A 12,575-nucleotide genomic window follows, 5' to 3' on the forward strand; every position below is an offset into this window, starting at 1 on the left:
TTTGGAGGGTTGAACACTAATTCAGATATTTTTGTTCTATTTAAACAGGAACAACTCCGCCGTCGACGAGAGGAGGAGGAGCGAATAGCCGCCCAGAATGACTTTCTGCGGAACAGCCTGCGTGGCTCCCAGCGGCTGCGAGCACTGCAAGATAATCCGGTCGCGGCGGACAAGCCCGCCATCGGCGTGGACAACGAGGCGTACGCTGATGACGAGGAGCCGGAAAAGATCATCGGTAGGATTGGGACTTGGACAAGTAGATTTTTTTTAGGTATTTAATGAATTGATATTGCAGGATACGCTGAGCTGGTGTCGGCACTGCAGCGATTGCAGGGTCACCTCAACAAGCACGGATTGGCCGCCCTCGCTGGCAGAGTTACGGCCGCCCAGAGTCTGCTGCTTGGGCCGGGTATAGCGCGTGCCCTCGCCGCACGTACGGCCGTCCTCGAAAGGCGGCGACCCAAAGTACAGAACCCCATTTGCTCAAATGCTCAGGCACTGGTCAAGGACGTAAGTTGTTTGGATTTCCACGTGGTCAGCCCTTGAAACTAACCCTATCCTTACTTCCAGTGTGTCGAATCCCTGGCGCAATCCAGTTCGCCGGCCGCAATTGAATTGTGTGATCTACTGTCGACGTACGAGATGGAGGGGTTGCTGCTGGCGCATGATCGTATCGCGTCCACCACCGACCGGACACCGGCGTTCGGCGTTAGTGCGGCCAGCGGTGCAAGTCCCGTGGTTCCATTGCCATTGAACAATAACAATACAATGGCCGGGGTGGTGGCCACTCCGGTCAAACCGACGTCAGTTATGCCATCAATTCCAAATAACACTAGCTTAGTGAACAACAATAACAATAATATAGCCAAGGTACGGTATCCCGGTCGTTGATCCGATCCTAGGTCGGTTAATCAAATGCATCTTCTCTTTGCAGCGCGAACCTATGAGCGTTCCACTGGGTGTGTTACGGGACGGCAGTCAGGACCACATTAGGATAATACAGATCGAGAAATCTTCGGAACCACTGGGAGCGACCGTTCGCAACGAGGGTGAGGCCGTGGTCGTTGGCCGGGTGGTGCGTGGTGGAGCTGCTGAAAAGTCCGGATTGCTGCACGAGGGTGATGAGCTGCTCGAGGTCAATGGGATCGAAATGCGTGGTAAATCCGTTAACGACGTTTGTGCCCTGCTTGGAGCCATGAGTGGAACGTTGACGTTCCTCGTGGTGACCGCCGGGATGCCACCGATGGTTCCGGGAATGCGCGATCCTCCGGTGCTGCATGTGCGAGCCCATTTCGACTATGATCCCGAGGACGATCTGTATATTCCGTGTCGTGAGCTGGGCATCAGCTTCCAAAAAGGAGACGTTCTGCATGTGATATCTCGCGATGATCCAAACTGGTGGCAAGCATACCGCGAGGGCGAACAGGACCAAACTCTCGCCGGTCTTATACCGAGTCAGTCGTTCCAACACCAACGAGAATCGATGAAGCTTGCGATCGCCGGTGAGGTTGGACTCCGAACGAGGAAAGACGCCAACGGAAAAGCGGGCGGTTCGACGCTTCTGTGTGCTCGCAAGGGCCGGAAAAAGAAGAAGAAGCCTAGCAGCGAACACGGTTACCCGTTGTACGCAACGGCAACCGCCGAAGATCCGGATCCGGAGGAGATTCTCACCTACGAGGAAGTCGCCCTGTACTATCCACGTGCATCCCACAAACGACCAATTGTGCTGATTGGTCCACCCAACATAGGGCGGCACGAGCTGCGGCAACGACTGATGGCCGACTCCGAACGATTTGCAGCTGCCATACCTCGTAAGTTCTTCAAACCTTATCGCTTTGAACATTTTCTCAAATCCAAAACTTTTCCTATTCCAGATACTTCAAGGCCCCAGCGCGAAGGTGAAATACCCGGACAAGACTATCACTTTATCTCAAGGCAACAGTTTGAATCAGATATACTCGCGAGAAAGTTTGTCGAGCACGGCGAATACGAAAAGGCGTATTACGGTTAGCAATGGCATATAAATTCCCCGCAAGCTCAGTTGAATACATAGTTCCTCTCTATTCAGGTACTTCTCTGGAAGCCATCCGTGCCGTTGTGGCCAGTGGAAAGATTTGCGTACTGAACCTGCACCCGCAGAGCCTAAAGCTGCTGCGATCATCCGATCTGAAGCCCTACACCGTGCTGGTTGCGCCACCCAGTTTGGAGAAGCTTCGCCAGAAGCGAATACGAACGGGTGAACCGTACAAGGTAAGTTCTGAGAAACGAAGTTCCGGACGCCGCACCATTGCTGCCGATCATTAACCACTCAACTACCCACTGACCTCATGTCCGTTTCCGTGATGTCGTGTACTGGACACCGATAGCCGGCCCAAATGCAACTCATACACTTCAACGCCAATCTTACCTGATTGCTATCAACAGTTATACATGATACCTCTTCATGGCTTTCTACCTAAGGTACTCGCGATTGAGTGTGTAGTAGTGCGGTTGTCAAAATCGTTATCTCCGACTCTCTCACTCCACTGACACTGACATTGTTTATGTTTTGGTTTTCCTGGCATTGTTCGTTTGTTATTGTTTTGGTTTTAGTGGCACGGAGTCATCCACTCACACTAATGCAAAGCAAGATCGCGAGTACCTATGATATACAGCCTTGATACCTCTTAGCATGATACGTAAACATACACAGCAAATTCTGATGTTCGTTTTCAGTTAACTGAAAACTGCACTACTGAAATTTTCAGTTATGGGCTATCTACAATCACTTAGCTTAGAACATCTAAGTAAAGTAGAAAATCCGTCAGAGACGGATCGACGGTGGTAATTTTATTGCTCACACACACATACACACATTGAAAGACACAGGTTGTGCACCAACTTGGGAGGAATTCTGTTCTAAAGAACATTGTTAGAACGGTCACTCGGAAACCAGAATGATTCAAGGCAATGGGGTTGGGACCAAACTGGTAGGATATTGGCCACACCCGGAGTGGCCATGGCCCTGAGAGAAGGTTCTACCGGGAGGGGGGGACATTTATCGAACCATACGACTTGGGGCAATATGGGTATCAAAATTCATGGTTTTTGATACTGGTGATGAAAATGGCCATTTTGACAGGATTGGCCACACCCGGAGTGGCCATGGCCCTGAGGGAAGGTTCTACCGGGGGGACATTTATCGAACCATTCGACTTGGGGCAATATGAGTATCAAAATTCATGGTTTTTGATACTGGTGATGAAAATGGCCATTTTGACAGGATTGGCCACACCCGGAGTGGCCATGGCCCTGAGGGAAGGTTCTACCGGGGGGACATTTATCGAACCATACGACTTGGGGCAATATGGGTATCAAAATTCATGATTTTTGAAACTGGTGATGAAAATGGCCATTTTGACAGGATTGGCCACACCTGGAGTGGCTATGGCCCTGAGGGAAGGTTTTATCGGGAGGACATTTATCTAACCATATGACTTTGGGCAATATGGGTATCAAAATTCATGGTTTTTGATACTGGTGATGAAAATGGCCATTTTGACAGGATTGGCCACACCCGGAGTGGCCATGGCCCTGAGGGAAGGTTCTACAGGTGCCATTGATTGAATAAATTTAATTAGAATTAATTATTCAGGATTAAATAAATCGGCAAAGAATAAAAAAATATAAATAAAAATAGCATGATTTTTAGAGTTTTGTACAAAGTTCTTTGTCATATTGGTCATGTAGAACATAACCACCTGCACCTTTTTTCACTAATTTACAGGAGGAGGAACTGAAGGAAATCATCGCCACGGCACGTGACATGGAGGCGCGGTGGGGCCACTTGTTCGACATGATCATCATCAACAATGATACCGAGCGGGCCTACCATCAACTGCTGGCCGAAATCAACTCCCTCGAGCGGGAACCACAATGGGTGCCAAGTAGCTGGCTACACAACTAACAACTTTACTCAAGTCAGCGATACGTTTTCTACACATAATTCTTTTTCGTTGTTTGTAAAGAAAGAAAAAACCTTTTATCCTTTAAGTCTGATATACTGATTAGTGAGCATGGAAGGTAAATTAACGTAATTTATGTAAGTAGACATCCCCAACATATTCCCCATACAATTGAGAAGGAAACTGCTTCCTTGCATTGCTTGGTTCAGTTGGGGTGATTAAAATGCTGCAAATCAAAACATGTTAAGGAAGACGCAAATAAAGAAACCCCAATTAATAGTTATGATAAGAAACGTTGTTATTTTCGTTTTTGAAACAGAGTATAGAAAGTTTATTTTATATTTAGAATTATTGTCTGTATAAAGTACGTAGAACCATTGTTTTATATGTAAATTTTATTTATCTGTCCATATATTTGTACAATTATTGAGAGAAAAACTGAACACAATAAAAGCAATTTCTAAATGTCAAATAAATTTAGCAAAACAAAATAGTCAAACACAGAAAAACCCCTTACATGAAATTCAATAATCTAAAACAAAAATCATTACACAATATTCACTCTTAACAAAAGTCGAAAAAAAAGCGCGAAGTATTCTATAATCAAGTTCGCAAAAATATATGAGAGCATACAAAAATATTCGTGTTCACAACTTACTCTAGAAGAACAAAAGAACAACATAATAGCCGTAACTAGCAGTAACAAATTGAGAAAACAACAGAAGGAACATAGTGAAACTAAAAAAAAACACACACAAAATCCAGCTTAATTCATCCACAAAAAGGGTTTAAATCGATATTTTTGATACGTATTCAAGTAACGTCGAAGATCGTTTGCAGTTAGCTGCCGATTAGTTTGCGACATTAAAGAAAAACATTCTCTCCGGTCCGATAAAACCGCCTTCGAACGTGAAAAAAAAAAACAACATAAAAACAAAAAAAAAATTATTACGCTCAATATTATGCATGTATAGTCGTAATAACGAATAATAAACCACCAGAAAGTCAGAAAAATGATGATAACCTGAAAAATGTGAGTGTTAAATATGTGCTTTATTTATCCGAAAACTTCATTTAGATACCAGTGCAATGCCCGATACTTTGGAGTTTCCAAATTGTCCAGTTGTGTTGACCCTTTTCACCCTCACCAAATTCCTCTCACCGGAGAGGTAGAGAAGCGTAACACATTTCGTAACACAGTTGGGTGGGGGGAGGAGTCCGTGTTACGCTCCATACATTTTGTGTGTGAATGTTTTGTTACGAGAGGGAGGACACTGAAAGAATCCAACATAGTAATCTCAAGTGTTATTTCACGTGAGTGTCTCAAAAAATCAACACGATAAATTCACATGCTTTTCCTTTGACCTACACATATTATTCATGTCAGATAGATGTGGAAATCATTTGAAATCAGCTGATCGTTAGCGAAAAACCTTCCGTCCTTTTTTCGCATGATGTTCACTTTAGATTCAAATGAAATGCACATCGATTTGCCCCATTCGACTCATCCTTTGATTTTCAAGTGGAATTCACTTTAAAATTACGTGTTATGGCTTTAGACATCTTTGGCGAAAAAAATCACAAAGTAAGATGGCGACAAGCAAGAAGAACGGTCTGAGATTTCTCAGGTTCTTTTAAGATTTTGCTGTAAAGAAAGTGTTTGTACCGAAAAAAATAAAAAGAGTTCCAAAAATCATGGTAAGTATTAACTACATTGTCATCCGCTAATACCAATGTTTTAACAGATAATTTCTAATATTTTTACAGGAAATCAGAAATTCACCAAGGAATGCTGGATCTCAGCGCGGATTTAACTCCAGGGAAATCGAATCAAGGTCAATTGATTTGACTCCTTTGGCTGTTCGGAACGTGTCCACTATGTCCAGGTGTACTTATGCTGGGAGCTAGCAGGTGCATTACAAATTAGAAGGGAAAGCGCTAAAGGCCGGCACAATTGTCAACTTCAAGAGTGTTTTTGGATTTTTTTATTTGTGTTTTCCAAATTATAAGTGGCTCGGAAATGTGAACTAAAACTGAATAAAAATATTTAAAAAAAAACATAATTTTGTAAACACAATTTATTAAGATTGACGAGAAAAAAAGAGACAAGAATTTCACTTAATAATGATGTGTAGGAACACGTGAAGCTAACGTGATTTTCATTACACTTGGATAAGATTTTCTCTTCATACTCATGTGTGATGACACTTGAAGTTAACGTGATTTTCATATGAATTCGCCGTGTTACGCGATGGATGTTTTCGATGTGATTCTCACGTGACGTTCATATGCCAAGTCGTATGGGGCAGATTCATGTGTAAAACATGTGATATTACCATGTGCCTTTCTTTCAGTGGAGGGGGTCAACAGAGTTGTATCCAGCTTTTTAAGCGAAAATGGCGTTCGAATGGTGAACGCCCGAAATGTCAAAATCACGCAGTGGTACCAACATTACGAAAGAAGTGTGCCATGGCATGACAGTTTCATTTTTTTTCTAATGTTGGTGCTACTGTGCGATTTTGACATTTCGGACGTTCAACATTCGAACGCCATCTTCGCTTAAAAACCTGGATTGTTTGTTTGTTTATTTATTTAAAACGCAGCGTAAAGGTAAGAACAAGATTGTCCGTCAGGCCTGAACGCAAACGCAAATTTTTGCGCCTGTCATCATAGCCTGCCAGCCCAGTCACGACGTTCTAGCAGGATTCTAGCAGAGTTCTTACAGAGCTGGATATTCTTACAGCATTCTAGCTGAAATGTTCTACCGTTCTAGCAGGATTCTGACAGAACCAGCTCTGCTAGAATATTTCGTGACTGGGAGTCATCGACCATTGAACAAAGCAACCCCTGTAGATTGTTCGACTGACAGTTGATGGAAAAATCGAACTGGCACAGCGTTCTGCGTTCACCACTGCGTCGAACGGACAATCTTGTTCATAGCTTAAGGCTTACACCTTTTTAAATTGCTACCTCCGGTGTCATTACGTTTTAATTACAATTAAAAGAAAAACTACGCTAAATTTACGGGCTCTCCACAAGATGATGTAGTCTTTCTCGTTGTCGTCTCGCCTTTTCTCGTCTCATATTCCAGCGTAGTCCAGAATTTGTCCGAGGGGATGGGGGGTTGAATATAGTGAATTAAGTTAAATTAGGTTAAATTATGATATATTTAGATAAATTATGTTGAATTAAGGTAAGGTTGAGTTAAGGGGTTACATACATGTAAAAAATCTCAAAAAATCATATTTCCGATTATTTACTAAAACCTTTCAAAATATGATTTCCAATCATGCCTGAAAGTTTCATAAAGATATTTCATGATTTAAGTGAGTCGAAGACGATTTAAGTTTAAAGTTTTGCCATGCGCAAAGCGAACCGTCAAACTTTTTGAGCGTTTTTTTTCTCAAAACACCGAGTTGATTTGCGGGTGCCACGATATCTCGAGATGGGATGGACCATACTGGCTGAAATTTGGAGTGAAGACTCTCAAGACATATCCCGTGTGCATTTTAGGTTTTTTAGGCCCGATTTTGAAATTTAGGTTTTTAAAAAATTACAAAAATCAAAAACTGTTGATTTTTTATATGAAAAACAGAAAAATATTTTTATCTTTTTTTAAAATAAACTTTTTGAGAATCGGCCTTCGTCATGCACACAGGACCCGTTTAGTGAGTCTTCACCAATTTTTTGAGCCGATTTGGTTGAGATATCGTGGCACACGTTTTTTGAAACTGCCAGCTTAAAATATATCTCGGCAATGATACATCCAAATGTCTTAAAATTTATATTTTTAATAGATGAAAATGTATATTTTAATACCCTGAAAACAAATTTTAAAAAAGTTGAAATATCTGCTCATACCAACCTCTGACATTTTAGCCAATTTACATGTATGTAACTCCTTAAATAAAGTTAAATTAAGTAAAATAAAGTAAAATTATGCTAAATATTGCTAAATTTAGTAAAATTTAGGTAAACTAAGTTAAATTACGTTGAATTAAGTTTAATTAGTTTATATTAAGTTGAAATAAATTTATTTTAGTAAAATTTACTTAACTTTACCTAAATAAAGTTAAATTTAGCTAAAATTTATTTAAATTTAGAAAAATGATAAAGCTGAATTTTACTACATTTAATTAAATTTGATTGAAAATGTTTAAATTTAGCGAAATGCAGATGAATTAAGTAAAATTTAGTTAAATCTGTAAAATTAAGTTACATTTTGTTTAATTTATTTATATTAAGTAAATTTACGTTAAATTAAGTTAAATATAGTGAAATTAAGTTGAATTTAGTGAAATTAAGTTAAGTTTAGTAAAATTAAGTTAAATTGAGCAAATTTTAGTTGAATTCAACTAAATTTAGTTAAGTTAAGTATAATTAAGTTGAATAAAGTTAAAAAGTTTATCTTTATTTGAGTAAAATTTAGTAAAATTAATTAAAATTGTGTTAAGTTTTGTCAATTTGATTTTAATTCAGTGAAATTTATTGAAATTTAATAAAAAAATAGTAACAAATTGTTAAATTTATATAAAGTTAGAAAAAAATATAAATTTTGTAAACTTAAGTTAATTTGATGTAAATTTCGTTATTTGTTTTAATTTAGTTCATTTTTTAATAAGTTTAATTAATTTCAAATTTGTTTCCTTTAGTAATTTGATTTTAGTTAATTTTAGTAGTAAGATTTAGTTAACATTAAGTGAAATTTATTTAAATTCAGTTAACTTTAGTTAGAGTTAGTTAAATTTAGAAATTAATGATTAAAATTGTGTACAATTGATTTTATTTCAGATTTCAGTTAAATTTAGTTATATTTTGCAAAATTTGTAAAATATAGAAATATTTAGTACCGTCAGTGGGGGTGACATTGGGTCTGGGGGGTGAGATTGGGTCAAAGTGATTTTTTACGGATTTTACCATTTCTCAGGTTCTTCTCAATGAAAATGAATTCTTTTGAAAGGGTTGTGTAGGGGACATATTAAGATGACTTCGCTGAAAAAATCTCGTTCCTAGAACAAATCCTGTTATTTGGGCAGATGTCTAAAGTTGGGGTACGTTTTTGGCCAAAAATGACCTCTCGAAAAATCATTTTTCTAATAATTTTGGAAGAATTGCTCGAAAACTACCCAAATGTTTGAAAATCTCCACTTCAAACATTGTAGCGTGTCAATACGTTTCCCTCGAACAAGAAACACTGTTGCATGACTTGTTTTTACCATATCGTTGTATTTGAGCATCATTTTAGTTTCATTTGACCCAATGACACCCCCTCTAAGGGGTGAGATTGGGTCAATTTTCAAACAATTGGCATTTAAGGCAGTGTTCATCAAAATCCACCATATTTTGAGAAAATGTCAGTAAACTATCTAAGAACAAATCTACGTTGAAAGATTTTCAATGTTATTTAAATTGTTTTTGTTATTAAGCAAATACGAGAGGTGTATCGTTTTTTGACCCATAGTCACCCCCACTGACGGTATGGTGTTTCAACAAAATTTGGCCCACTGCTATAAAGCATAACGTTCCGAAACAATAATGTTTACAAATAGTAACGCCATGTCTTGCGTTATAATTATGCTGCGATCAGAAAATGACAGCTAAAAAATGTCAATATTGATATACGCTTACAAAAGTTTAGCCAATATTAAGTTTGTATAACTTATTCTTAATAATTTTGGTGTTTTTTGTGAAAGGTGATAATTTGTTAAATTTTGTTTTGTTTAATAATATATCTGCACGTTTCGTATGTAAATATATTTCAAAAGAACTCGGTTTAGGTTCTCTTCAACTATTTCTTCAGTCCAACAATAGTTTCCGTTTGAGTAATAAAAATCCAACCAAAGGCCATCTATCGTCGACCGTGTACAAACCCAAAACGTCATGCAAAAACTCTCCCTCCGACAGATCGACGCATCTTTTTGCTGTGCATTCCTGCTAAAACAGGGAGAGCGCGATAATCGAAGTGAAAAATAGTGATTTATTTACTACAAGTGCTATATTTAGGCTAACTAACCTGCTCGAACGTGTCCTCCCGGAATGGCTCCAGTGAAGAATGAGGGCGAAAGTGACGGCGACATGTCCGGGGCCGAGTCGGACCACTCGGCCTCGAGCCGTGCTCGATCCGCTCACGATTCCTCGGCGGAAGAGGCGGACGAGCCCGATTCCGATGATTCGTCCGAGATGAGCGAGGGCGAGTGCGAACGGCGTCGGTCCGACTGTCTGGACAATCTCAGTAAGTCATGATTTTGCTTGCTTGTTTTGGGTTGAGATTTGACATTTAGCATTATTCACTTGCAGCAAACCTCGAAAAGCAATTCACGATCCTGAAGGAACAACTGTACAAAGAAAAGATGAATCAGGTGGACCAGCAGCTGCAGGACATCCGGGGCGGTCGGTCGCAGGAGTATCTGGCGCCACTGCAGCGGCTTTCGGACCAAATGAACAGTCGCAAAGAGGTGGCGGAAATCCTCAAGAACTTCCGAATGGACAACATCCGGCACAAGTTTGAGTCGGAACTGCAGGCAGCACGACAGCATTTCGAGGTGAGATTTGGACTTACATTTAATTCACAAAACTAAGGCTAATTCCTTTCCCTTGTTGCACGCAGAGCGAAAAGCAACTTGCCATGGACGCCATCTACGAGGAGCTGATGGAGAAGATTCGAAGACTCGAGGAGGACCGCCACAACGTGGACATTTCATGGGCCGACTGGGGCACCAGCACACGAACGTCAAAGGTACGAGGCCCGGGCCGCAAGAAGGCCGTTACCGTGTCAGGACCTTATGTCGTTTATATGCTGCGCGAAGAGGACATCCTCGAGGACTGGACGGCGATAAGAAAGGCGTTGAAACGTTCGACGGCGGCAGCTACCTGATATTTAGTGTAATAATCGCCTTGCGTCATTTTAAGATTATATTTTAAACATTTATTTTTTGCTAGCAGAGAAGAGATCGTATAAATGAGAATGTTCAATCGAATTACACATTAAGATATTCTTAATTCTACCACGTAGTCCAACCCTTAATAAGTTCGATACGAAAAAGTGAATGTGTATCGGATGAGTTTTCTCTTTTTGTTTTTATGTAATTTGTCAAATTTGTATTGCTTTTTCTAACGTGGCAATGAATAAAATAGCTAAAAATAATCGCGTTCTAAGACAGACTTGTTTTTTTTTCAAATAGTTGAAGAAAAGCATACATGTTTAGCAATAAACTAAGAGTAGTCCAAGTACAATCTTTATTATCTACAAATCGCTCCATTCTACAATCTAGAAACCTTTCTCCGCCAGAAAACCCTCAACAATCGTCACGAAATCTCCCTTGAACTCAATCTGGCCGTTCATTTCGTTAACCCGTGTGATAATCTGTTTATTGAGTTTCTTCTCGATCAAATACCGCAGCTCCGCTTCCAGCAGCCAAATGTCCCCGTCGATGCGTCTCACCGCCGTCACGATGCGTTGGCCACGGAACGAACGTCGCAGGTACACCGGAAGCATAAAATTTTTCGTACGTGCGACAAAGTATTTCTTGTCTACCGTTGCGGCCATGGGAGGTTTCCACCCGGATGGATAGTCTGCCTGTGCCAGCGGCTTCGGGACGATCCGGGGAGCAAGTAACCGCTCGACGTGCTTCCATTCCGGTGGATTCCTCACGACCTCAACTTCCGGAAACTGGCCCAGATCTCCCACGGGTTCGGAGGAACGGAACGATGACTGTCGCACAGAGTCCACATTTGGAGCCTGCAAAACAAGAATATTTTCGACTGTCCTGAGTTGCAAAAACACAAAACACACTCACCGCTGCACTCCGGAGTAGGTTACTCCAGTTAGAAGGTTTATTTTGCTGCAGCGAACGGAACAGCGCACGGGCCATCATTTTTGGTCGAAAACGTTGAGTTGTTTTGATTTTTGCCGTGTGCGAGTGTCAAACTCTTATGTAACGTGATCCACAAAAACACAATCTACACAGCAGTCAGCATATAAACCACAACTAAGCGAAGGCACAAACCTAAATGGTTGTGCGTTATGTGGTACCTACACTCCGAGAAATGGAGAACAACTTTAACAGAACCACCATGCGTCTCCATCGAAATAGTCCATCATATGCCACTGGACAAACTCTCCCTTAAAAATATCTTGCAACGGTAATTTTTCTTGGCAACGGTATTCTATTTATTAGACTTTAAATGAGGGCAAGGAAGAATTGGACGACAATTTCCGAAATACCATTTCCCGGAATGGACTTTATGTGGCCACCCATAAACCACGGAAACACTTAAGGGAATTGGGTACTAAAGCCCTATGTTAATTTTTATGTACAACGGTAAAAAACACGATAAAAAACCATCTCTGATCACTTTTTTTCATTTTAATGCAAAAAAAAAATATTGACAAGACAACATTTTTTCGATGGATCAACTATGGTCCCCTTGGAACGAGCTGTCAAGTAGGAACTTTACTGTCAAGAAGGACCGCGAGGTTAACTTTTCCAAATTGATTTAAAAATCCATTTTAAACTCTTTGTGGTCGTACAAAGGGTCATTGTACTCAGAAAAATAAGCTTTATCGCTGTAAGCAATAATATCAGCAATCTAAGCTTCATTTTAGGACCCAATTGTCCACGCTCTTTTTTG

The 12,575-nt window shown here is 40.4% G+C and overlaps 3 protein-coding genes across 7 annotated transcripts in view; 2 read left to right on the plus strand and 1 right to left on the minus strand.

Moving 5' to 3' along the window:
* LOC120418282 (protein PALS1) overlaps positions 1–4,981 on the plus strand; it is a 67,942-nt gene extending 62,961 nt beyond the window's left edge. For all 4 annotated transcript variants that reach the window (XM_039580609.2, XM_039580610.2, XM_039580611.2 and 1 more), the window contains 7 exons: positions 49–235; positions 296–510; positions 571–870; positions 935–1,811; positions 1,875–2,006; positions 2,069–2,250; positions 3,767–4,981. In XM_039580609.2, the coding sequence (XP_039436543.1) occupies positions 49–235; positions 296–510; positions 571–870; positions 935–1,811; positions 1,875–2,006; positions 2,069–2,250; positions 3,767–3,946 (2,073 nt within the window). In that variant the 3' untranslated portion in view covers positions 3,947–4,981. The remainder of the gene's footprint in view (positions 1–48; positions 236–295; positions 511–570; positions 871–934; positions 1,812–1,874; positions 2,007–2,068; positions 2,251–3,766) is intronic.
* A 4,846-nt stretch (positions 4,982–9,827) lies between these two features.
* LOC120418256 (breast cancer metastasis-suppressor 1-like protein) lies at positions 9,828–11,101 on the plus strand. Of its 2 annotated transcripts, XM_039580574.2 has the most exons (4): positions 9,828–10,176; positions 10,242–10,486; positions 10,552–10,826; positions 10,887–11,101. In XM_039580574.2, the coding sequence occupies exons 1-3, from the start codon at positions 9,981–9,983 to the stop codon at positions 10,816–10,818; spliced, it is 708 nt and encodes a 235-aa protein (XP_039436508.1). In that variant the 5' UTR covers positions 9,828–9,980; the 3' UTR covers positions 10,819–10,826; positions 10,887–11,101. The 2 variants fall into 2 exon arrangements, with proteins under 2 accessions (XP_039436508.1, XP_039436507.1); XM_039580573.2 differs by having other exon boundaries at positions 9,829–10,176; positions 10,552–11,101.
* A 56-nt stretch (positions 11,102–11,157) lies between these two features.
* LOC120418257 (probable 39S ribosomal protein L49, mitochondrial) lies at positions 11,158–11,897 on the minus strand. Its single transcript, XM_039580575.2, has 2 exons — positions 11,741–11,897; positions 11,158–11,682 (listed from the first exon to the last, which is right to left on the minus strand). The coding sequence occupies exons 1-2, from the start codon at positions 11,816–11,818 to the stop codon at positions 11,212–11,214; spliced, it is 549 nt and encodes a 182-aa protein (XP_039436509.1). The 5' UTR covers positions 11,819–11,897; the 3' UTR covers positions 11,158–11,211.
* Positions 11,898–12,575: the final 678 nt, after the last annotated feature.

The sequence above is a fragment of the Culex pipiens genome, chromosome 3 (assembly GCF_016801865.2).
Source record: "Culex pipiens pallens isolate TS chromosome 3, TS_CPP_V2, whole genome shotgun sequence".
In the NCBI taxonomy this organism is placed as follows: domain Eukaryota; kingdom Metazoa; phylum Arthropoda; class Insecta; order Diptera; family Culicidae; genus Culex; species Culex pipiens.

What these genes read in the sequence shown, in the direction of transcription:
- LOC120418256 (XM_039580574.2), top strand. Translation starts at nt 9,981, where the DNA reads ATGGCTCCAGTGAAGAATGAGGGCGAAAGTGACGGCGACATGTCCGGG. An exon ending in CGACTGTCTGGACAATCTCA is followed by an intron (nt 10,177 to 10,241) that starts GTAAGTCATGAT and finishes ATTCACTTGCAG; the next exon opens with CAAACCTCGAAAAGCAATTC. An exon ending in CAGCACGACAGCATTTCGAG is followed by an intron (nt 10,487 to 10,551) that starts GTGAGATTTGGA and finishes TGTTGCACGCAG; the next exon opens with AGCGAAAAGCAACTTGCCAT.
- LOC120418257 (XM_039580575.2), bottom strand. Translation starts at nt 11,818, where the DNA reads ATGATGGCCCGTGCGCTGTTCCGTTCGCTGCAGCAAAATAAACCTTCT. An exon ending in ACCTACTCCGGAGTGCAGCG is followed by an intron (nt 11,683 to 11,740) that starts GTGAGTGTGTTT and finishes CTTGTTTTGCAG; the next exon opens with GCTCCAAATGTGGACTCTGT.